Source organism: Cygnus atratus, chromosome 8, assembly GCF_013377495.2.
Source record: "Cygnus atratus isolate AKBS03 ecotype Queensland, Australia chromosome 8, CAtr_DNAZoo_HiC_assembly, whole genome shotgun sequence".
NCBI classification, from domain to species: domain Eukaryota; kingdom Metazoa; phylum Chordata; class Aves; order Anseriformes; family Anatidae; genus Cygnus; species Cygnus atratus.
In genome coordinates, this window is record NC_066369.1 from 5,624,814 (window position 1) to 5,651,556 (window position 26,743).

At 39.0% G+C, this 26,743-nt stretch overlaps 1 protein-coding gene across 1 annotated transcript; it reads right to left on the reverse strand.

Annotated features, from left to right (window-relative positions):
* Window positions 1-2,143: 2,143 nt before the first annotated feature.
* On the reverse strand, window positions 2,144-25,189 carry SLC25A24 (solute carrier family 25 member 24). Its single transcript, XM_035537554.2, has 10 exons — window positions 24,819-25,189; window positions 14,083-14,209; window positions 13,503-13,590; window positions 12,933-13,044; window positions 10,205-10,363; window positions 9,717-9,869; window positions 8,639-8,746; window positions 6,704-6,871; window positions 5,392-5,542; window positions 2,144-4,726 (listed from the first exon to the last, which is right to left on the reverse strand). Exons 1-10 carry the CDS (start codon window positions 24,999-25,001, stop codon window positions 4,548-4,550), a joined length of 1,428 nt encoding a protein of 475 aa, XP_035393447.1. The 5' UTR covers window positions 25,002-25,189; the 3' UTR covers window positions 2,144-4,547.
* Window positions 25,190-26,743: the final 1,554 nt, after the last annotated feature.

Below are 26,743 nucleotides of genomic sequence, written 5' to 3' on the forward strand. Positions count from 1 at the left end.
TTTCCTCCAAACACTGCAAAGAAGAAGGGGCAGTTCAGGCTCACCAGGGAAAGAGTGGCTCATGCATGACATGAATTAACCATGATTAAAAAACATGTGTTACTTGCTGTATAGTAAGAGTGTTTCCATGTCAGTGCTCTAGCAAGAGCTAAACTATGGATCAAATACGTTAGCAAAACGCTTGGTGTAACATGACAGGTATACCCATTCAAGTGGTTTAATTTCTCAACTTAATGTTTTTGCCTCTACTACTGACGTTATATAAGAGAATCTACTGGCTACCTCTCTTCGGTCTCATACCTTCAGCTTGCACAAGAAACGTCCGCAGGGACAGTTATGCTAATTCAGAAGTGTTCAATTAAAAGGCTGTTCTGGAAACTGTTCCAGCAATTGCACAAACAAAATGCATGAACTTTGTGTAAAGAAAAGGCTTTATACATAACTGAAAATGTGTGTATACACAATCACTACATAGGTTTATATACATACATTACACATAGTAGATTCATTCCATCGTTAACCATTTGACAAAACAGACTCAGCCTAAGAACTTCAGTGTGCAATACTCATGCATTTACTTAGTTGACAGAACATGTTTACTCTGAACTGCACAAATATTATCCACGTAATTTTCAACATATTTTCAGACACCAGAACTGCTCAGAATCTAGACATAATTTACAAAGCTAGATTGCCAATATACTAAAACCACTGTGTTCAATATCCACGGTTCTCACAAATTGCATTCTCCACAAAATACAATTTTGATGAGTATATTGTTTTAATGTAGGCCTTAAAAGCCATCCCACGACCACTCGGATATCATAAGGAAGCATAGGAAGCATTTAAAAAACACACGTTTAAGTTTATGAACCTGAACCTGCTATTAACTTATTAATGACACTACCTGATTTACATTCTCTTCATGCCTGTTTCTTTGACTGAAGGGGTAGTACCAAGCTGTACAGCAGTATTTCCGTATGATCTATACGGAACATCTTTGCATACATCTGTCTTGAAATACATTAAACACATAACAAATGGTAAGATACAAAAGCAATGTGATTTTTCAGAATGTTAGTAATTGCAAGCAGTTAAAAATAATGGTTGCAGATCTGTGCATGTAGACATATGCATTGCAGATGTGAGATATTTCAAAAGCCATCATATAAACATACATCATGCAATACTGTACATATAACAGCTCCTGTACATCAAAAAGCATCATATCAGGACCAGTCACTGATAAAAAAAAACTATAGAATTCAGTTGCCCAGTAGGTTAATTTCAAAGTAACACTTTAAATACCAATGCTACATTCTGCAGGATTAATTTTCTTTTTTATGGGGATGGGTAGAACCATCTAACTCAAACATCTTGAGAGCACATCTTAACACCTCATCACTGTAAGAGACTGATCATCAAAAACCCAGCCTCTGCAGATAATTTTCAATTAATATCATTCTTGCGTCAAGTAGAAAGGAATGTCAATTTTTTCATACAGTCAGGAATAGCACACAGAGCGTCTAGTTCTTCCACTACAAAAAAGGAAGCTTCTAAACCTTACCTGTTACAAGAAGAATATTTGCAGAAGTCAAAGTTAAGAAAAACCTCCCTTAACTTGTTTACAGTGATCTTTAACATGGGAAAGTATTGTGAAAAACTCATATGGAGTTGTCAAAACTAGCTACTGAGCACACTTTTAGTATGATAGCTATGCTACGCATGTAGAGTAAATTAAGACAATTACCTTGAAAATGTTTTATATTGATCCTTTTACTAAAGAAGAAAGATTAACAAAGAAGATAAATACGAAGAACACAAACACATTGGATTATCAAGAGTTCTGTCATGCAGACAGCAGTTGTGTTAGATCGTCCAATGAGCAAGAAGAAAATATTGATCATTATTTGATCTTCCATTCATAAATGAAACAGTGTTTTAAGACTATGACTATCAACTGTGAATATTTTTCTTAATCTCAAAGTAGGTTTTCATACATCAAATAATAGTGAAATATAGGCTAGTGTCTATAATACCATTAGATAAATTACCTTTGACAGTGAGTAGTGTGCATGCAGTGCAATAAAGAAATGTCATCTATCTGTTGGGCCATGAGAAAGATCAGCACACTCGAGCCAGATAAGGAAATGAACATTTATTAGAAACTGGTAGTTTATGAGCTAAAAAGGTAAACATTCATTTTTTAAGAGACAAAGAATATACAATTGAACACGGTCATCAAAGAGGCACACAATGAAAAATGAAATTTGAAGAAGACTCCATTTTTCCATGTTTGAAAACATCACCAACATAATTATCAATATTCGTAATGGCACTTGCACACTATAAACAAAATGGACCAAGTCTAGAAGATACACACTTCTGAAGTCATCTCCATATCACACATGCAATACATTGGCTCATTGGTCACAGTCAGACAAAATGGTTGGGAAACAGAAGTGATATCACAAATCCCATAAAAATACAAAAGATGTTGGCAAGACCAAGAAACATTCAGATCAGAAAGGCTTTGTACACATGGATGATGATTTTCATACAATGAATTTTATTTTTTTTTTTTAAATGTGCAATATCGAAGGCTTCCCTAAATTCCTAAATTGAAGGCCAAAAGACACAGCTAAAGCTGCCATTTTCTAAAATCTGATAAAACGTTTATAACATGAATCTTACAGAGTTTCCTTATGGAGTTTCATGTTGGTTTATGGAATATAAACTGCAACCATGGAAGCACAGATTTATATCTGACCTGCTGTCTGAAGAACATGGCCTAAAGGGGGCAGTTACCTGTGTGTTTGATTTCATAATATATATATATATATATATATATATATACACACACATATATATGCAGCAGCTGTTCATGGGTGTTTAGTTTTGTGTGTACACACACAGACCCTCAAAGACCTTACAGGAATTTAGCATAGGAACAAAGTTCTTCCTGCAGTATTCCGATTTCAGGAAGTGGTCTAAGAGAAGTGGCTTTTAGAAGGTCAAGTATAAAGATGATCTTAGTAAATTTGGGATTAAGACACCACACAAACTGCAGAAAGCAGAAAAAGTGTAACAAGAGAGTTGAGCAGTAATTGTTACTCTATCTCAATGTTGCCCGAAAGCAACTGAAATGTCACATCACAAGCCTCAAACCCACCCCCCACCTCCAAAAAAAGGAAGTCACTTGGGAATTGCTTATACATGGAATATACTACTTTCTACACTGAGGAAATGCTGCTTTGGTTTTTGAGGAACTGTCTCTCAATACTACCAAGCTCTCTGCGTGTGCTTCATTTGCTTCATTAACATGAATCTGATGGGCACCTGAGATCCACGGTTCCATTTGGTCACTCAGACAAAATATTTCAGTATTTTATGAACCAAATTTCACAAAAACAGTCAGCATGCACAGTACACAGATAACTGTGAAGGAAAGCAGATTTATCTCACATGATGATCCTTTACATAATAATGTAATCCATTACTGACTAAAAGCACACAGTGGACTGTAACCCTCAGAATAAGGGAAGAAATAACAAATCCAAAGTAAGAAGCGTTTCTCTCCTCAAGGCAGTTATGATGAGCTCTGAGTTCTTGACTAATTTAGTCTATTTCTTCTAACACAGCCAATAAATAATTCATTATTAACTTAATACTGGATCCTTCACCCTATTTTTAAATAGTAACTTGCACTTGTATGGAAAAAAAATCCAGTAACTCAGTAGCTTTTTCTGTTTCTGTATATTATGATCCTAAAAAAACATACAACTGTAACCCAAAGCTTGTCACAATAGCACTTACAAGTGCAATGAAAATCAAGTCCAACTATGCAAGATATGAAAGCCACTGATTGTATTACAAAAATACCATGTAAATCAAGTGAGGTATTCTAGATACTGTGGAACAACAGTTTCTCAGGCTCTTAGACTTTAATTAAAAAGGTTAACTTGAAGATAAAGGTGGTGGGCTACACTTCAATGTGTTACTCCATTCCTTTCTGTATCTCAAGGTCATGTTTTTCAGAGCTTAGATTAAATCTTCAGAAATAACAATAGTAAGTGCTTACTTCTAGAAGTGCAAAATGTTGCCCGTGAATTGCTTAAGTATAGGCAGCACGACAAAACAAAGTCACTTTCATCTGTTCATTATTGAGGCAGTACAAAGTTCTCCTACCTTTGGTTTCATCTGAGCCAAATACATAGTTAGAGAAGACAAGTACAAGAAAAAAAGCCCATGAGTAAAATACGCATGATTTCCTGAAAATATAAACATATTATCGATTTAAAGATACAGGTTCTTGATTTTTTTTTCTCAATTCAGTGACATTAAAGTGCAATATAGGTTTAGAAATGTTATTTAGAAATGGTGAATTACAAATTAAGAAAGTTTTTCCCCTCTTGAGGGCAAAAATAGAAGTTGCAGCACCTCTCCACAAAGATCTGTCTCTAACTGTAAGAGGAGACTGTTTGAGAAATCATTTTTTTTCTGGTGTTTCCAACAACATTACAAACATCTCACCTTTTTCCTTCATTTCATGCTATCCCCAAATTCTGTTTCATTTTTTCGTATACAACGTAACTGATGCTGACAGCTGGAAGCACTTTCATAAAATTAGGGGCTATGCCCCGATAAAGTCCTTGGATTCCTTCTGTAGCAATAATTCTTTGAAAGAGACCAACCATGTTTAGCTGTGGAGCTCCTTCCACTGAGGCTAGAACAAGAAGATAGTGTTATACAACAGTTATAGTAACATTAAAAATTCTTAAGTATTAAACACCTGGGTAGTGAGCCTATCAATTCCTGGGTCATCGATTAGAACTTCTATGCTCACAGTGAGATCTCTCTTTAATACCCAGACATTCAAGAGAGATCCATGCATCTAAATCCAACTGAAATGCACTGTCCACCTATATTCTTTTTGCTCCTATTATTAGTCTGTGCACAAACTTATCAAGCAAGAATCTCTACTATGAAATTGTCTTTATGAAATTTACTCCAGAGCAAACATTGCTGTCAACCTTCACAGCATGATCAAAGTACTTTTCATTTTGCCTCTAAAGTTTAGGAAACCTAACTTTTATGACAGAATTCTGAGACTATGGCAGGAGCTCTACATCTTGTATGGAACGTGGCTCTCCAAACATGCAGAACACTGGTGTCTGTAACGTTACATTTGAATCCAGTACGCTAAAGAACAGTGATGGGCAACAGGGACAAACACCTACTGTTAAGATTTTTCCACATAATCCTTGCTTTTTCAAGTGTTTTTTTTCCTGCCTCAATTATTTCTTTACTCCCACATTCCTGTTGCAGCCATCACAAATGGTACAATTTTGAAGCGACCACACAAAATATTTTCAGTACAACCGGACTCACCTTGAGCCTGCATGCGTGTTCTGACTAGAGCGAGAGGGTAACTGGCTAGCTGCCCACATGTACTGGAAACAGTACCACATCCCAGCAATACAAAAACACCTGGGTTAGCAGAGTTTGATGCATAGTGTTCTAGCCACGTAGTCTTTAAGAGCTGTCAAGATAGAAGATTAAATAGAGATATCTGCATTCAAGAAAGTAAACGCATGTTTATTTATAAGACTTGTTATGGGTTCAAACCAGAAAAGCATCAAACTCACTAAAAATACACTTGTAGGGCTGGTGTAAAGTGTACAGGTAAATACCTTCACACCCGGGAATGGACTTGAACCAAACTACAATAGCTAGTGCCTAGAAGAGAAATCCTTAAATATCCAGCCACAGCAACAGACAGCAGCAGTGCCCATGCTCTAAACCAGTTAAGACTTTGGGAAAGGGGGTGGGAATGACCCAGCACTCCACAGGGTGTACCAAAACCTCACACAGCTGGGTATGTTACTCCATGCAGAAGTACAGATGCGAACTGTAGGACAGAACTCCCATACTGCTTTGAAACATTCGCACAAGTAATTCTGCTGATTAGTATTACTGCAATATCACAACAAGATTTGTCTAGACTAGAAAAAAATTAGTCTATGCACATAAGTTACTTAACACATTTTGAAACAACTCCTAGCACGTAAAGTAGATAAAAATATTTTAATTTGTGCTGATGGGTGTAAGATGTGTCAGTTCATCTTTAAAGGAAACAGCAGTATTTCAAACTCCTCAGGAGAACTACACGTCAGCCACAGAGAATTCTGGTGGCAGGAACAGATGCATACATAATACAAGTTACTACAATCCAATTACAAATCAGAGAAGATGGCAAAAAATGCGCAAAGCCGCAAAATATGTAACATACTATTCCTATCAGTCAGGTAAAAATCTGACTCAGGTTTGCTATATAAGGGGTACGTTCCAAGCCAACTGGGTCATTTAGTTACGCAAGAGTGTTGTATCGCCCAAGTCTATGCAATGCCTCCTTTTTAGCAGATTTCTTGTTTGATCCAGTGGAAGAAAGGAGCCCTGCATGCTATATGAAACTTGCATGTAAGGACCCATCTGTACAGGCACCCCCTCCAGGAAGGGTAAAAAAAGAAAAATCTTATAAGTTAAATCCGATGGAAATCCTCATTTATCTATTTCAAATCGATGGCAACTGCAATACTACAAGCATATCACAAATCTGACTAATACAGATCTGACTAAAGAACATTCACACTTTTCATAAATTAACTAGTAAAAGCTACATACATTCAGTGATTAAACTCACCTCATAAACAGCAAGGTCAATGCCAGCGTAAGGAATTATTCCCAAAATGTTAGGAATATAGCCTTTGTAGAAGGCCTTTAAACCTTCTCTTTTCAAGATCTTTTTAGCACAGTCAAACATCCCAGAATATTGCCCAGTTTTACCCACAGCCAATCTGGTCTTCAAAACCTGAAAGGGAAAAAACAGTGGCCTTAATTACATACCTATTCATTACTGTAGTTTTTAAATACAGAAAAACACAATGTATCTGTTGGAACTGCTTTGCATTTTGGTACTTCAGGTCTCCTTTGTTGTGGCTGCTGTTGAGGCCTGGCTAGCAGTTTCTTCAGATTTTATCATTAACGCAGAATAGGACACGCTAACATACACTAGATTACAACTTAGTCAAAAAAATGAAAATATGACGGAACATGTTTTTTTTAAGTTTCATTTTACCTTTATCTTCCTGATTAAAACAAGCAGATTTTAATCAATTTGAAGGCATCAGTGTAGACAATATTTAACATAAGCATTAGCCAAAGAAAAAGTGAGAGCATTCACATACTAGCAGGTCTTACTTCTGATCTGTAAACAGCAAAGCACGTTAAGAAAGTTTTTCAAAAGGCATGAGAAGTACTTAAGGGATATAAAGATGGCTTTTCACTAATGAAACCCAACATTAGGTTAATAATAAAATGAGTCTATACAGCATCTTAGGACAAAGAAATGAAAAACAGTATCTAAAAGAAACCACAGATAGAATTTATGAGCAAGAATTTGGCCTACTTTAAAACCTCTTAAGACTGCAGCTTCCTCAGAAGTTTCCTGAGGCTTTGTTTTTTTTTCTTTTGCTTAGAAGCACCCTAAAAAGCATTTCTAGGACAGTAGATGGGAATATTACCTTGTAGAACAGTTCACGTCTCTATTGACCAGCCTATTCCTAATGTTCAACCTAACATTTCAGTTAATGTAACCATCTCTGTACTCAGGCTAGCTGTGACTCAGCAGCTCTGATGACAAGGATAGAGTTAAAAAAAAAAAAATTGATCACTGCCAGCAATAAAAACAGGTAAGTTTTATTACAGCTGACACCCTTCCTTATGGAAAAGTATGTAGGTTATATTTTAAATTAATTCAAAATTTTGATGTTGATATTGGTTTAATGCCAGCCCCAACATACATTCCAGTTATTTGCACAAAAAGATATGTTCTAAGGAACAAGAAAATAAGGAAATACTTTCTACTTCTAATTAAAAAAGCAGGATGTGAAATAGCTACCCTACAGCAGTTCATATTTTAATGCTAATTAAATTGCAACATACGTAGTACTACATACAAATGTGTCCTACAGAGGAAAGACCATTTAACCCAACAAGCCTCAGCTATAGCTGTTTTATTCTCCTTCCCAACTGATCTCCTGATCTGACCCAGCTCCCAATTACAATGCAACAACTTCCTATCTGTTACAGGGAAGATCGCTCCTTGCTTATATACATAGTGGGAAAGATTTAGGCCGAATTCAGAAACTGCCTTTAATGTGTACTTAAGATTAAGTACATTACAGGATTTCTTTTCCTGGACAAGGTTGCAAAGATACATTTAAACACTGCTCTATGGAGAGAGATACTTGAATAGCAAATATCAAAAGGTGCAATCACACAAAAATACAATAACCCAAGTTTCAGGCTCACATACAGAGGTAAATGACACCATCACCTGAATTCCCCATATATATTAAGAAGTAAATTTAATTTAAAAACGACATCCACATATACAAAAAAAATGAGAGGTATCAATTAGAACATAGCGTATTCTGAAGTGTCTAGCACTAAAATTCTGAAAGGAAGTGCAAAGTAAAAATAAGTTAGGATATAGGAATTCCAATACTTTCAAGAGCAAAAACGCCAAACCAGACATTTGGCGGTCTCAAATGGAAGCAGATTTTCTGTTACTAACCTCCATGGGATAAATAGAAGTTTGTGCTGTTGCCCCAGCCAAAGAACCAGATACGAATCTTTCAACAGTGCCTAGATTTCCGTCATCCTTAGTGAGTATCTTCTTATACTGTTAAGATAAAGTACATTAAATAAGTATCACATGCTTTTCAGTAGATGCAAGAGCTACCTCAAGAGGTAAGAGTATAGTACAAAACGTCTTTCCAAACTGCACTCTGTGTGTGTGTGTGTGTGTGTGTGTGTGTGTATTAACAGTTGTATTTACTAAACCAGCAAACTTAGCACTATGCTTGCTCCAACTCTGTCATCAGCGATTCACAAAAACACTAACATGCAAGGATCCTTTACATTAGGTTAACTTGTTCACAGAGGCACCTAGAGAGTTTTACATATGGCTTCATTCAAGACAGATGCCATCATGCAAGAATGCACCATCATCAGCTCCCAAAAGGCTCGGCAAGATTAACAGTGTGCTCAAAGTTTTCCTATGGAATTCTGCCATTCAGTCTTGCAATACCCCAAAATTTACTTGACTTTTTGTTGGTTTGATTTCATAGTTGTACAAAAATGTACAATATGTTACTTGAGTACTATTTGAGGCATGTCCTATAGATGAAAAACAAAGATCGGTTAGCTACACCAGAACTGGAGTTCATTTTCCAACGGAAGATTAGGCCTTAACAGAGGTAAATATAACTCTGAAATCCAGGACAAGGGCACCTTATATAGAACCAAGATATTTGACTTAAACATAATCTTGTACGAGTTCAGTTAGTATAATGCGTCGGGGTTTTGGTCGTTCTCACTATATATATAAGTTATAAAAATGGGAGGACAGTTAAAAATTAATGACAATTTATTTATACTGCTTATAATATAATAGCAAAATCTGCGAAGTAAGTATTCTATTAACAGAAAAAATAGACTATTTGAAATTGGAAAGTCAGTCTAAATTGCTATGGTAAAATCCCCACCCATAAGAACTCCTTCCTGTACAATACAATAGTGCAAATGACAAACAGTGAGAATTATACAGTATTTTATATACCATTATTTTCATTCTTGATTTAGCATCTTACCTGTTCATAAGCCCAGAACTTAATAGCTGTTTCAGGAGCTATTTTCACAACATTCACACCATTTCCCCTCCAGAGGGATCGGACACCACCTTCTTTCAACATTTGCTTAAAACCACTGGCTATATTCATTTTGTTTGACTTTGAACCATGAACCTAAAAAAAAAAAAAATCACAGTAAGGAACAGTGCTCTGATTAGGCTGTAAAACTCATCTCCTAAGTAGCCTATCATTGCTTACAAGAACTAGCAAAATCACATTCACTATTGAAAATATTATATTAATTGCACAAGCAGTATAATACTTTGCTTATATTTTTGCCAATATCGCTGTGCAAAACAGACTTATGGACACAAAGTACTGAAACTGTGGAAACACAGCTAGACCTCCAGAATTCAGATATTGTATTTGGCCATCATCTTTCTGTATCAACTCTCTAAAAACTGAAATGATACAATGGAGACTAATAAGAACTTAAATATTGCACCTACCTGCATCATCACTTTAAGGCGATCTAATGGTGCTGTACCTGTTCGAGAGACAGCACCAGCCACTCCTCCTGCTAATAGCTGCTTCCACCACTGCCCAGTCTTTTTCTCTTCCTCTGTGAACTCATCTGGAACAGTCAAACTATCTCCAATATCCAGCACCTATTAGAATCCAAAGCAAACAGGTGCAAAAAAAACCATCTTATTCTATCATCTCAATTTTATCAACAGTTCTAATTCCAAATTGGCCTAGAACCTGAGAATATGTAAATAAAAATGCCAGTACAAAATAAATAAAAAAATAATTTACATTCTAAAATCAACTTGCTATGGATTGCTATTGTTATCCAATTAACAGCATTTTTAAATACTTCTACCGAGCAATAACACCACTGACCCACCATTTCAAAGACTGTACCATCATTATTAAAAATTATGACAAATTTCCGTCTTGAGTATATCCCAAACAAAGACATCCTGTCACGATCTGTAAATCTCTTCAGCGAGCAATAATGCTTACATGTTGATTCTAACCTTTAACAGGAGAGTCTTCTGGGATTAGTTTGGTAATCTCTTAAGGATGCTAACAAGAGATTTCACTCTCATGGTAAGTTATGAATAAATATGTGGGAATTTTCCCCTCACCCTGATATTTTAAAGTAACATTTTTATAGCTGATATATCAGAATATTAAATTCCCAGCAGCTGTTGTGTATTAGCTTACAAAATGATGAATTTGACTGCTTTACTAAGTCGCCTCTCATTATCAATTATTCTGAAATACATATTAATGACTTTTACTCAGCTATAAAAGTTTGACATTTCATTAGCAGGTGCATGTTTGTATGACTATTCAACGTGATCAGAGAAGAACATTCCACAGTCTTATGCCTTGGACAGCTTTATTGCTAAAGGCTGTAGTAATTTTATATATCTCTTAAAAGTAATCTTTGCTCTCCATGTAACTTATAACCATGACAAAAGAGAAAAATTGCACCTTAGATGATGCAAAGCCAGTATTATGCATAAATTAAGCCTATAAAGAAGCAAGAATGTTTTAATAACTGATAACAAGTACTGACCAGCAAGCATGTTAACTGACAAACTTTTTGTTTTAAACTATGGCTAATGTTGATTTCAGATACTACACCTTATTTATGCTGAGTTCCCTATCTGTTAAGTAGACTATTCTGTCTTGCTCACTTGAAATTTAAGAATTGCAGTATGCAGATCATGCATTTATCCACTGTACAAAGAAGGAAAGACCTAACTTTTCTGGATATTGAACATAAAATAGATTAATGAGAAAATCCTTTCATCTTTCTGACACTGTTTCCAAGCAAGGTGCCTTCCGTTACTCAACCATAAATGGAGTCATCAGAAGAACAATCAGAACTCTTAAAATATAGATTCAGGGTTCTTACAGATATTACACATACCTACCAGAGTTTAAACCTTATATCTACTTAGTCCTAAATGCAACTTTAACACGAAGTCTAAGAAATCAAAAGTTAAAGCTAAATTTAGGGGGGATTTGTAATGAAGACCACAGCTATCGTAATACTTCTTATGCCAACGTAGCTGTCTGCTCAGAAGAGTGACAGCAATTTTACAATTAAAAAAAAAAAAAAAACAACTGTGAATGACAGCCAGACATGTGAAGTCTCACATCTGCTGTTATCTGAAGCAGCAGCTGTGCTACTGTGTGGCTGGATTTTGCTTGCTGTGATAACTGGGTCAAGTGATCTTCCAGTGTCGCAGTCAGAAGAGACGCCTAAAAGTTTTCCTTGGGGGTAACTGAGGCTATTCCATAGTAACAAAAAGAAATAATAGTGGTAGAAAGCATATTATTACAGCAAAAGTATGCTTCGCTAAACAAGCTGGGAGCAGGACTACCTTATCTCATAGCAGTGCTCCAAGGGTTTTCCCTCAGCGAACAGGGAGCTGACTCCCTTTTGTCAAGCATCTCTGAACTGAGTTTGTAGTGTGAACTGCTCAAAACTTTCATGTCTCAAACTGAATTTTACTACAGAAATGCTGACTGATCCCTCAAGATATAAATGGTCTCACTATACTCAAATCTGTCTTTACCTAACATTATGAATTATTCCGTAACTATGTGGTTTATCCTTCCATTTACACGAAGGATATTAAGCAAACTCGATTATTATTGGCTTATTTACTATATTATTGCTTCTTAAAAGTCAGTGACTAAGGCGTTAAGAGCTCTGTTCAATAGTAACTTAAAATAATGACCTCCTTGTTGCTGTACACCCTCTCATTCTTCAATCAAATTCCACAACATAATAAATGTGAGAACATATAGCATAGAAAGCCATCAATAATGACACTTGCAATTTCATGGTAATGAAATCTACATGTGTTTCACTACATCAAAAGCACAGAACATACAAATGTACTGTAATATGAAAAAAAAGATTTAATATTGTGGTTAGTATCTTTCTGTGGAGTATCTTCAAAGGAAGAAGAGGATTTCTTCCTAGGAAATACTGGCATTAAAATTTAGATGAAGAAAGAGTTATTGTTCTAAAGAAATTCAAATGACACTATCCTGCTTGTAAATGAGAGGGCATTACGCAAAACGGAAAACCAAACAATCTTTTAAATGTATGAAATACAACTGTGAAGCTGTTATACTCAACACTGCAACTTATCGCAGTAGAAATTAATTTAAGAGCTGCACTGAATTAAAAATAGAAGTTCAACTTACAGTGGAATGTTTCCAATATCGAATTATTTCCTCAATGTCTGTAGCAGGGTTAAACATAAAATGATCTCTCCACTCATTCCAGTCTACTGACATGGTCCCATCAGCATCAATACTAAAAGAAATTGAACCAAAACAGGTAAGGCAACAGCAGCAGCGTTGAGCGTGTGTTTGTTTTTAAATACTGGCCATCACAGTGATACCGTCTGTAGACTGGACATGGAGACAAAGGGTAAATCTGCCACGGTCTTTCAATATCATGTGTTTCTTATACAAGTGTATCTAACATTCCCCATTTAAAAATATAAAACACTTGATTCTATCAACAACATTTGCACAGAACTGAGGTATAAACATTCCCCTCCTATAACCAGATGCTAAAACAGTGGTCAGACTTTGTATAACCCAAGAATAGATGGAATATGCAAGAATTACTGTAGAGGTGCCACTGAAGTTACCAACAATCTTTCCAAGTTATAATCCCATTCAAATACTATGTTCTGTGAATTAGAAAATGTGTTTATGAAAAATACAAAGAAGCTCAAAATATTTTAAGAAACGACAATTCCTGACCTTTGCAGGATCTTTTCCGCCTGTTTTTCTGAAATGTTTATACCCAGTATCTTGAGGGACTGGACAACTTCTGATGCTTCAATTTTTCCTGGAAACATTAAAAGAAAAATAATACATATTTAAAACATTGAACTTCGTATACTTGCAGCTCATTGAATTAAATCATACCACCTACACAATAGCAAAGATGATTTAAATTTTAAACAGAGATAATGCATTTTTATTATGCACTATCAGGACCGAGCAAAGGTAAGTAAATTAAAATCATACAGCTAAACGAGATGCAAACATCCAGTAAGTTAATAGCTAATAGTTTAATAGATACATGGATAAACTATAAGGAAGTTCCTATCTGGAAAGCAAAGATCCCCAGATCAACCAACCTGGAAGATAATAAAAAGGCAAGATGACTATAATAATTATTTCAATCTATAGTACACAATAATTACATTCCTATTAAAGGAATGAAGTAGAGGTTTCACACACAATTTTTGGTCTCCAGTTTAGACAAAGAAAATAAATTAATTTTTAAGACATAGTTTCTTCAAACAATGTTTCAACACATAAAATAAAGGCATACCATCATTGTTTTTGTCCAGGCTCTTAAACGCCAGTTTCATTTTCTTTTCATGATCTTTAAGATACTGCATAAATTCTTCAAAATCTAGCTGCCCATCCTGGTTAGTATCTCCAGCCTTAAAGATTTTCTGTTGAGAGAAAATTTAACATTTCGATTTTCCAAATTATAGAAACTTAGAAAGTAAAAAAAGCTCAGGCTTACGAAGTATAATATCAGTCACTTTGAGAGTCAAATCAGGAAAATACCTAAGCATACACTTCAGAACCATGTTTTGTTTCCAGCATTAAACACTTTCTCAACAGTTTCATGAAGACAAAACTCTCAGCAGCAAAGATAGCTTTAAGAAAGCATTATTCATTATTCCTAAAACTTTTCTATTCATAGATTTTAAGGTTTCTTGCTAGCAATGAAAAGTTACACCTACAGGGACCAAGTTATTTGTGGAAGAGGGATTGGTGGACGTGACAAAATCATGAAAAAGAACAATTTTAGGCCTCCAACTTTCTAGCTGTACTTGGGTCGACAATATTCCAGTAAAATTAAATAGTTCTAACTATCCTCTTCAGTTGAGTGCTCTGTTCTAATTATAAAGATAACGGTATAAATAGCAATTAACTATTTAAGTGTTGACCAAAAAGTACTAGGGTCTTACCTGACTAGCACTTCTATCCCTAAGCATTTGGGAAGGCAAGCCTAGGCCCTGACAAAAAACAAACAAACAAAACACACACACCACACATAAAACACTACACACCATACAAACACTCCACAACAAACCTGTAGCAAATAGAAATAGTTATCTTCCACTTATGCATGCATTCGCTAGTAACAGTCCTGCAGATCAGAAATGCCTACGTATAAAATTAACTATGAGTTGAATATGATAAATGATTGCCAGCACAGCAGGAAACAAGCCTGAAATACAGGCAAGGGGTGTGGCACGACTGCCTGGGCATATACTTTCCCTTCATCAACAAAGCACCTGAAAAGTCTATCATCTTCGTGTGTGAAAACATACTTTATGAAAAAAAGGAAATTACAGCAACCCCTCAGAGCATCAGTCTGTAACCACTGAAGTAGGTCTTGTAGGTCTTCAGAGGTAAAGCCCCAAGAATAGTGAAGCTGAGGATAGTAAGCTCCACAGGATTTACTAGCGGGGTCTTTAAGCCACAGCAACAGATACTCCGTAAAGAAAGCCCTGCAGAGACGGCAGCCAGGCTCACGAGAGGAAAGGCGCAGCAGCCCTACTGCAACAGGCACCTCCCATACTCTCTCACACATCCAGTGTCCAGCAGGACACAAGGAAACAGGAGGCAAGGCCACCACAAAAGCCCTGCTCTAAACCAGAAGATTTAAGGGAAGTTATGCCCCATCTCATCACCTGGGCTTTAGTTCCTATCTTGTCGCTGAGTATGTGAAATCCCAAGGGGCCAGGACACTGTACAAGAGCTGTACGAGGTAGAAGAAACCTGAGAGTAGAATTTCTCCACTGAGTTAGTGCAAGTTTCTGAGCACTTCAGAGCATGCTTACAGCATATATTAAGAAGTCTTCAAAATACCTTCTGTTTTTCCAAGTGCCTTGCACAGCTGTAGTTTCTGAATAAAGTAAGATTTGCATTGCTGTTCTAATTTGCAACATCTGTTTTTAAATAATTTTGTTTACTCCACTATAATCAGCTTAAGTCCTTAAAAGAACCAAGTCCAGGAAGACCTAGCCTACAAAAACTCAACATAAAGGAAGCTAAAAACTCTGGTGTACATGTTGTAGGTGTCTGAGAACTTTTGAAACCGTCTAAATATATTTATATTGCCTCCTTTTTTTTCCTACTCCTCTACTAAAAAGAGTACTTTAACATTTAATCTTAAAAAAAAAAAAAAGAATTCCCAATTAAAAAGGGGAGTATTAGGTGGTACTACGCAGTGAAATACAAGGCAAATTATTTATCTCCCATAATACAGCAAGTTACGCACAGTAGAATACATGCAAGATACTGCATACTCAGATAAGTGTTAGATTTCAGCCTGGAAAAATATTTCTGCAGTACTGATCTTAATATGCTCTCAAGTCCAGCATGCCAGTTCTACCAATAACTTGTCAACACAAATATACTCATAAATTCAGTTTTATCTCATGCCCTTGCCTTACCAAAAAAAAAAAATAGTTTATGCTTACTCAAGTTTATGGATGCATTCCTGACTATGTCCTTCTAATAAGAAATAAAACAAACAAACAAAAAAACAATAGATTAATCATTCAAAAATAAATCCATTAAAAATGACTCTGGGCAGAATGAGCCCCCACCTCCAAGAAAATGCCATCTCAGCCCCTCTTGTACTGCATGCACAGCACCGTGTACCACAGGACCCTTGTGCCTTGCTCTGCTCTCACAAGCAGCTGAAAACGGGTAGTTTATGTGGCAGTCACACACACACAGTTAATTCTAACCAACACGAATTGCTGCCATTCCCTGCTGCTATCTGAAGTACACAAAAATATAAAATAAGGAAAGCATTGTTCTGGCTCAGAGATATGACAAAATCTTAGCTAAATTCCAATTGCAAAACCTCCACTGCTAAGGATGATGTAAGCCAAAGAAAACAGAAATTCCTAGGAGGTTTAGAGAGCTGGTGATTAGTGTGTGTGAAGGGGGGCACCTTTCCTTTTATCTGCCAAATAAGCAGATTTTACCCTGCAACAACTAGAAAAGGATGAGCACAAGCCCATTCTCCATTCCCTACTTTTGGTTTTATAGTTATTTTCCGCACTTCAAGCCAGTGTCAACCACCCTCAGTGCAGCAGAACAAAGGAACAGGGAACGAAATGTATGCTGTACCTCAGCAGGCACGTGCCTATTTCCTCACACTACGAACCTAAAAGTTCATACAAACAAAAGCTTCTTACAGTCCAAAAAATGCACTATTTACATGGGTGTTAAAGCTTCAGATTAAAACCCCTAACTAGCCAATTTGTGGAACAAACAGGAATGCTCAAAGAGCTTGCCTTCCACTCAGTGGTCAGAAATTCCCTCATGGGAGGCTGTGTGTTGCATGGGCACAGCCAGTGGGCAGACACTAGGTTGTGTGGGTAGCCTGACACCACCTCCCGGATGCAAACCGCCCACCCACAGCATCATGGAAAAACTCAGTCCAACAAGATCAGGGGGAGCAGGACCATGTCCATCCGACTCCTGAACATCTCCAAGGATGGAGATTCCACAGCCTCCCCTCCCCAGGCAATCTATTCCAGTGTCTGATCACCCTCACTGAAGTTCAGCAAGGAACCAGACTCTGCTGTTCTGCATTTAATATACTGCTAGATACCAGGATTTGCAGTTACAGCCACCTGTCATTGTGCCACTTCCTGGGTCACCAACTTCTCTGACGGAGAACTGGATGCCTTGTAACATGGGTGCGTTTATAACAATCGAGCAGGAACCAACCCAGCTGCCAGCCCTTGCACTGAAGTCCTGGGAAACAATACTGAGTGTGCCTGGCACCTAAAACCTGCCAGTTGTTGTTACAGACTCACCGTGGAATCACTTCACCTTTAGGCAGGCCCAGCCCCAAAAGGAAATAGTTGATTTTTTCAAGGTGTGCCATTTCTTTTCTCATGCGAAAACTTTAACCCTGAGGCAATAAATATAACCCACCATACAATGAAACAGTGACCACAAAGAACTACAGAACTAAGACAATTTAGATTCTCTCTCCTGTTAACACTTAGGGCCCTCACACATACGGACTAGAATACTCGTGCTGACCTATTTGGTCATGACATTACTGCCTTTTAAAAACAACTCTGTTACTTTTGTTTTCTGCTCTGTAGTTAGTTAATGCAGCTGCTTTTGAAGTCTTGCACAGCAATGCAACACCAATGTGAAAAGCCAAAACAGAAAAAAATTATTTTACAATTTCTGTATTACATACAATACACTGCAATGTTTAATTCCTACTCCTCTAGAAGTCCTCTGGCTGTATAAACCTAAGCCAGCAGGTCTGTTGACAAAAATCAGGAAAGTTATGGACATGCTTTAGATACTGAAGATACTAAGAAGATACTTTTAGATACTGAAGATACTAAAGATACTGAACACATGTAAGCGTCCCAATGAGTTATTACATCACTCTGTGCTAAAGTTACGAACTTTAAAACATTCATAGCTATAGTGTAAAGAAAGAGAATGCAACATAATACAAGTCTTAATGCTTTTAGGTACACTTTTTAATTCACAGTTCAATGTTTATCTTATGTGTTGCAATTATTTCTGTATTCTGTATAAGCCTTCCCATTCTTCTGGTTACAAAATTCAATTGTACGTGGAAGGTGGGGCTACTCAGTACAAATGATTGCCAATCATCTATTCTTTAGCTAGTTATCTCAGCTAATTAAAGCAAAGTAAAGAGTACTTAACAGGAAGTGATCCATCAAGAAGTTACTGGGCATTTCTGGCTTCCTATCATGCTATCTACCTACAAGACACAATAAAAACAAACAGCAGTTAAAGACTCATAATTGGTGCAATTAGGAGTTCATTGTTCTGTAATCTAATAATAGAGCTCCAAAGGGCACAGTTACAAAAATCACACAGAAAATCCACCAGCACCAAGGTAAGAACAGCATGTCTGTGAACATTCAGAAAGTTCACATTTTCTTTCAAAACTTGATATTTATCTTATGTAGATATCTCAACGGCAACCTTGCCATTCCCTTCTCTTCTCTTCCTATTCTTTCCCCCTTTTGGAGCCAAAATAATTAGCGACAGTCATTCATATAACTCTGCATTCTACCATTATAAATTTGTGGACTGTACTCCTACTGCAAGCCAAATTCAGCCATAGCTCAAAAACATGCAACTCTGTTTACTGAACGTGTATCCTACAATATTGAAACTTGATGGTGTTTTTTTCCTACCTATATATACCAGGACTACAGAAGTTTAGGACACAATGATAACCCAAAACTCAGTAGTAAAGATTGTTTAAATCAGTCTCGTCATTCTGCATCAGTTCAGGGATAAATCCAAAACAAAGCAAAAAGGCTGAAAGTCCCAGGATGCACCCACACGTTACCCCAACCACTGAGCCCAAATAACACACAAAGGAGACTGCTGGTAAGTTTAAAAACACCTACACAATACTGTGTTGTGAGCAAAACAGTCGTTTGCACTACCTCCGAAGAACCCTCAGCTTACTGAAATGCTCCATTCTTATTTGTTCCCTTCCTTCCCGCAGGATGCTACCAGCATTTAAACAGTATCCAAGCAGGTGACCCGTCAGACCCTGACATTACCTCCCACCCCCATACAGCAGACTTGCACTCAGAGATGTAGCTGTTCCATCAGCTACAGAGTAGCTTCCCCTTCCCGTTCTTTGCCCTGAGCACCTCTCTTCTTGGCAAGACAGAAGGGCTAGCCACAGCCTTCTCATTGGTTCATTTCAGGTAACAATCTCTATAAAATGAGCCTAAAAAGGAAGAGATGCGAGCTGTGAGTATGCTCTCCAGCATGCATTGCAGAAGCTGCTCCCACAGGACCTGGATAAACTCTCAACTCACAACTATGAATTAGATTCCAAGAATCTGAAACAGCATAAATGGGAGATGCAAATCCTCCCTTGTAACTTCATTCAGCATTCCTTGCAAGTTACACTTCTTTTTTTCAAACTCTGAACATACTTGGTAGACTAACTTTTCTGACAAATAAGACTATTCTACTGCACAGGCATCCCTACCTTGCACACATCTTAGAAGATTTACCAGCGTACCTTGCATTTTCACCTGGGACACACTGCTTTCTCAAGACAGTGATTTAGCAAAGCATTTCAACATGTGGTTAAGAGATCTTCCAGGGTGGGCAGAGGGGTTCACATATTTGGTACCTAGCATTCTTGTATTTTGCATAACAAGAAGAATGAATCATTCACTGTACCCTGTTCAGGGAAAAAAAAAAAAAAAAAAAAAAACTATCAAGTTAGTATTAGAAAAACAATTTTTTTCCCTCCTTGTATGCTTAAAGTGTTATGAAAATTAAATTAAATTCATCTTGCTATTTCATACGGATACTTGGTGACCACAGCATTAAATGTTTGCTTACAACCGGACTCAGATATATTACTGAAGATGTTTATGGTATTTCACAATTAAGTCCCTATAATGAGACACATTTCTAACACCTATTATGACCTGAAAAGCAAGGTTTAAAGTAACTAAGTAGTGTCATTTCTCAATAAACACGTGACATCTGTTTTTTGTAAAAGCAGAAGGTGTCTATCTACTCTAAACCTATAGTATAAGTTTTTGGCATACAATTAAGAAAAAGGTTTCATTTCATAAAAAATGGCACTGAGAGACATGGAAGTGCAAAAGATTTCTGCTTCTACAGACTGAATCTTCATGTCACATATGGCAATGATTTCTAAGTGTAGGTATTGTGTAGAAGCTGCTAAAGCAACTGGAGCTTTTTTTATACATTGCTAACCAAAGTACAACGTAATGAAGAGGCTTCATTTAATTTGGTCTACTAGCCTTCTCATTTTGCCATATAAGGGAAGTTACCAAAAGTAAGAAGAGCGCAAATAACATAATAAAACAGTGGAGAAATATTAACAGCTATGTTTAGCTTAGTTACTAAACAAATATCTGTAAAGGGATATGCTTCTGGGCTAAAAACAGCTATAAGTTTCATGGTCTGAAGCACGACTAAGCTCAAGTTTTTAAGAGGCCAGAGAAAAGCTCAGCATTCACACCTGGTTCTGTTCTCACCTGTGGTCTCACACTACAACGCAGCACCGTAATACAACACAGGAATCTGGTCTGCTTGACAAAATTCTTAGTTCCTTTTATTTTAAATGCAGCAACACACTTCAAGTGTTCCAAGTATTTTTAACATAGCTGGCCTACAATTCTCATAAACACAGTTGACTACTCCAAGCAGATCGTATTCCGATTGCTGAGAATTTAGTCTCTTTGGGCCTTGTTTCCATTACATCACACTGTACCTTCATGTGAGTTATCTCATCACACTGTTTTATTTTCATTTAAAGCCTTATTGTAGCCAGGAATGACAAGACTTACGTCTAAATCTGACAGTCAGTCTAAATAAGAACATCATATTGTTTCCAGAACGTAGTTATTCATTTCAGTAACATCTTGCTGCTCTTAGCTCCGGGACTCAATGTATAAATAGTACCTGAATGTGAATGCTTGGCTGTTTCTACCACAAACTGAAGCGTGAAAGACGGAGTTTGCCTCCTGCAGGTTTACTGTAAGGATTGATTGCAACAGAAGGAAAGCGGGAATAAAAATAGTATAACCACACACCATTTATGGTATTCATATCTAAGAGACTCACTGCATTTTGAAGACACAGGATGAGATCATTTGAGATCTGATCCCAGCATCTATTTTGTATCTCTACCAGACAACTCCACTAATCAAAACTGACTGTACTATAGCTGTTAACGGGGCTTGTAGAGAGCCGTTTGATACTGTCACCGCAATCAACTCCTTCTTTGTAGGTGCTAATATACGAAGTCAGGAATCTTTTGTAAAGCTCTGCAAAGTTGTCCATTCCTAGCAAGCAATATACTCTAAAATATAAAACAGGAGTCATCCTGGCAGCCTCTAAGAAGTACACACTTTAGAGTTTTTAGTGGCTTACTTTTCTGTCACATGCTTACAGCAGGCAGGTCAAGCAGAACAGTCAGAAGCTTCTGCCACTTTGTGCGATGAAGTCTTTCTATGGAGAAAAAGATTCTTCCCTCAAGAAGAACATGTGACCTACTTCCAACACCACATCTATTTGATGTCTACAATATTACTTCACCTAGAAGAGTGTCTCATCACACATTAAGCATTAATAAAGATATCAAGAAAATGGATGAAAGGTCAAACGAAAAGAGCATACTCTTGCCTACTACTCAAATGGATAGCAGCTTGCTAACTTCTAAACGCATGCATGTTCCTTCCAGAAAGGGATTACATACTGTTTCAAGAGAAAAGAGGAAAGCAATATTAGTAGCACAAACACTAATTTCTAATACTGTGAAGGTGATGACTGAGGATGACCCAAGTGACTTGGCAGTGAAAACACACAACACCCACCTGGTAGCCTACCAACAGTTAACTGGGGTGAGCAGCGCTCCCCACCAGTACAGTGACCAAGACTGCCCAGCACATCTATTTCACTACACGCAGGAGCATTTCTGGAAACCTAACCCCCACCTGCATCTAGGAACAAAAGAGTGCAAGGCCCGAAACCCTGACCCAGCCACGAGGAACTGAAGTCTACTCTTATTCAGCGCATCCAAAGGTCTGCCCACACCCATAAAACCACTGAATCAGCAGTGCTGAATGTGTAGCCACGTTGTATATTTCCAGGTTTTATTTCCTTACTCATTAGTTGTTAGCAGTTATAAGACTATTTCTGCCTCCACAAACACAAGGAGTACAATTGCATGCATAATTTTATTAATAAAATGCCTTTTTACCAAGTAGTAAAAAGATATTTTACTGAATTAAACATCAGTTTAGAGCTTGAAGTGGAGCAAGTTGTAGAAGGCAGCTTCTAGCCTCAAGGAACAGTACAGGAAGCAGATTAGCTACATAAAGACAGGGAAGAAACTGGAGGCAAGTCTTAATGGGGGTCTCATTCTAACAAGTCATTTCAAGTAAAAATCACGTGCATCGTTAAGTTTAAAACAGTGAACATATAAATGCTGCAGTACGCGGCAATAATTCTTCCACCCATCTCAGACATGCAGCATGACTCATGGCTTACTTTGTTTACTCTGTGTTTCTCAGGCAACCAAGACAGCCAGTTTGGCTCCCCACTACATCCACGAGAGTGTAGCTTATCTCAACTGATTTCATGGTTTCACTTCCAGTTTATCCTGCAGCAATCGAGGCTTTGGCAGATACTTAGATCTGCACTTCGAATGGAAAATATCGTGCTGAATATAAGAAAAAATCACTTGAAATTTCACTTACAAGTTGTTCCAAAGTTAAGATATATACCATGTCTCAGGGCTTTCAGTAAATTATGTTGGAAGACCATCCCCATTAATTGTCAGAAAACTGGGCACCTATTCCTCTGTTGTTCACTCTAGGTTAAAAAACCACACTGTTATAGTCAAACTGGCACAACAGGTTTTCAACAATGCATCCACAATGCCTGAGTGAAGTCTGCAACTAGTGACATGACATGACTGACAGCTCTCACGGGGAAGCAGACCAGACCGTCCCTCCTTTACAGACCGAATTCTGAGAACACAAGATACGCTCATAAAGATGTTTTTGAGCAGAAGCAATACTGAAGTGAATGCATGCTTAGGACTTTCATTTATACTCTCACAATAGCATCATTCAACTCCAGAGACCTGTTGGATACTTTTCCTTAAGTATATGAGACTGAGTTAAATATAAAGAGGTAAAATAGAGACCAAGTAATGAAGAAAGAAGAGGCCGCATCCCAGGATTAGCATATGGTCACTGAAATTGAATGCCTTACCCAACACACCTGAACATCGCAGTCAAAATTTAGGCTGACTTTTCTGAACCTCTTTCCAAAGCTACGCAGTGCCTAATGCAGGCATGGCAGTGGAATGCTGATCAGTCGTCATATTGAAATAAAGAACAGCATTGTTAAAGTAATAGCTCCAGCACAGACCTCCGCTGTACCTGTTCAGCCTAACTGCAGCTATGTCTGATTTTCAGAAGTGCAGGTAAAATACAAATTCTTCCATAAAACCTGGATGTTACGCCTGTGCCCTCTGAATGATGTACAAAAACAAACAGTACATGCCTAAGCACAAATGCACACTGTTGTTAACACAAGTCCAATCTGTACGTCTTATGTGACTGCAGATACAACCTACTTTCTTTGCAAAAGAATTGACATCTCAATGTGCCAGCTCTCAATTTACTAACCACAGACAAAGACTGTTACGACTTTTAAAATTAACTGAGCCCACTGAAGACAACCTCACCAGCTTCCATAAGCAATACCTTTTAAAGAGATAAACGCTCAACCTAAAAACTGCCTTTTCAGTGCAATTTGCCTTATCACACAATTACTTACACCCATAGAATTGTGCATTAAATGATTTTATGTTCTGAACCTGAGGCATCAATGATGACAACTAGAAAACGGAAGTTTCTCTCCCAGGTACAGTTCAGATTTGCTAGTGTAACAGCACTTAGACACTCGATGACTCAAGTTTTACTGACTCACGAGGCATCACTAATAAAAGAGGACAAAAGAATGTAATAGTCCAAGCGGATCCCTGCAGAACCCAAAGCCCAGTGACAGCTGTCTGGTCTGTGGTCTGATGGCCAAAGTTACAGTGTATTTTCACGCACAGGAGCCTCGCTATCGGACACTGTCTGTGCCACCCCACATCAGTGTGCTCACTGGAAGGCAGCTTCACGAGCTGGAGCTGACACTGCAGCTGGCTGCCATACGGACTAAAGCGGAGATTCACTTCCCTGCTGCCCAAAATACACCTTCCCGTACTGCGACATAGACCATACAAAACACGGAGCGACATCCAAAACCCGTGAGTCACCCGCTGTGCCATGCCGGAGCGGAAACACACTACCACACACCACGCAGCCAGAGCCCACGCAGCCGAGGGGCGGCCCACGGCAGCAGCAGGCCGAGCCCCCCGGCAGCGGAGTCAGCGGCAGCACCCTTGGGTGCGGGGCGGCCCCGGGGCCCCCGGGCCCTGCCCGCTCCTACCTCCTCCGCCTCCTTGCCCAGGGGGATGCCCATGGCGCGGAGGCCGGTCTGCAGCTCGGCGATGTCCACCCGGCCGTCCTCGTTGAGGTCCAGCTTCTTGAAGAGGTTGGCGTAGCGCGACTCGCCCTCCCGGCCCCCATCGCAGGCGGCGGCGGGCAGCGCCAGGCGCAGGAGCTGGAGCATGGCGCGGTGCTGAGCGGGACGGGCAGCAGGGCACTCGCCGATCGGCTCCCGCAGGAGGGGCCGCGGTGCCACGGACAACGCCTGGGGCCGCGCCCGTGGAGAGGAAGGGAAAAAGGGAAAGGCGAGGAGGGAGCGCAGGGCCGGGCAGGGCTGGGGACAGCAGCACCGCCCCGCCCGCGGCGGGAGGTGCCACGAAATGGCCGCTCCCCCACTCCCGCCCCGCGGGGCGGCCAGAGGCGGGCGGGCGCGGCTGTGCCTCCGCCGGCCCCGGAGAAAGGGGGGTGGTTCCTTTCACGACGTGCCTCTTTTTCTTACAAATAGGAAATGTGTGTCTTCGTTACATAGTGGATTGGCTGTGCTCGATCGCGCTGCTGCGAATTGACTGAGGTGATGTGCACTGTCGGAGTTGTATCAAGTTAAATAGTTCCCACCCAAGTGTAGAAATACCCATGGCATTGCACAAGACACTCGGAGATCCAATTCGGGTACTTTGGATCATCTCAGTCCCCAACACAGCTACAGTCAGGTCAGCACTGAAGCCAGATGAACAGTCACTAGGATAATCTAGAGACCCAACTGCCAGCCTTTCACAGAGCTTGGCTCGTTTAGCCCACTAGAACAAAGGCTAGAAGAGGAAACTCTTGCTTCATACATAAATCAGTAGCATAAACGTCAGAATGCAAAAGGAGCTACTTAAAGGGCACGGTCAGTATGAGAACAAATGGATGGAAAATTGTCAGCAAGAAGGCTGTTCATTTGAGAGCCCGCTGTCTGCACAGAGAGCTGCAGTGAACAACAGAGCAACTGAACCAAGTCTCGTTCTTGTGGTGCAATAGGCAGGCAGCGTACAACCAGGGAGAGTGTTTCAGCCTTACAGCATGAACTTACTAGCCTTGCTCAGAAAGTAATCAATAAAGCTGATCTGGAATACTGTCTGACCATAGACTACTTACCGAGTTAGACACTATTGAATAAGTAACCTTGCACTTTTAAAGGCTATGATTGCATTATAGGTTTATTGAATCAACAAAATTAGGTGGGAAGAGACCTCAGGGGGTATCTGCTCCAGCCTCCTGCTCAAAGCAAGCTCAGCCATGTAGTCAGCACAGGTTGCTGAGGACTTGAAGCAGTCTTGAAAGTCTCTACAGACTGACACTGCACAATCTCCTCAGGCAGCCTGCCCTACCACCTCACTCTCCTCATGGGTAAGACACTTCTCCCCTTTAACCCAGTATAAGCTTTTGTTTCATTTTGTGCCTGGTGTCTCATCCTCCCAGCATACCCCACTGCCAGGATCCTGGGCTCATATTTTTTCTAACATCTGTGTAGGTACTGGTGGGGCAGAGGCCTCCATCTAGGCCCGCAGAAAACACATCTCTTGTACCAGCTGAAACAGCCCATGCTCTTCAGCCTCCCCTCACAGAAAATGCTCCAGCCTCTAAACACCCCAGTGACCCCCTACAGAACTCTCCAGTTTGTATCTTTTAGGTACTGGAGAGCCCCAAACCAACCCAGACTATCTAAATGCAGTGTAATTTGTGCTAAGTAGAGAGGGACCATTACCTCCCTTCTTCTGTTGATAGAGCCTGGGACACTGCTGGCCTTGTTTACTGCCAAGCCACACTGCTGGCACGCTCCAGCTTGCTCTGTGCCAAGACCCCAGGTCTTTCCCAGCAGGTTACTCCCCAGCCATTCAGTCCCCCACCTCTATCACTGCAGGAGGTTATTCCTTCCCACATGCA

What these genes read in the sequence shown, in the direction of transcription:
- SLC25A24 (XM_035537554.2), bottom strand. Translation starts at nt 25,001, where the DNA reads ATGCTCCAGCTCCTGCGCCTGGCGCTGCCCGCCGCCGCCTGCGATGGG. An exon ending in AGTTCTGGGCTTATGAACAG is followed by an intron (nt 8,747 to 9,716) that starts GTAAGATGCTAA and finishes TTATCTTAACAG; the next exon opens with TATAAGAAGATACTCACTAA. An exon ending in CTTCTATTTATCCCATGGAG is followed by an intron (nt 6,872 to 8,638) that starts GTTAGTAACAGA and finishes TTTCCCTTTCAG; the next exon opens with GTTTTGAAGACCAGATTGGC.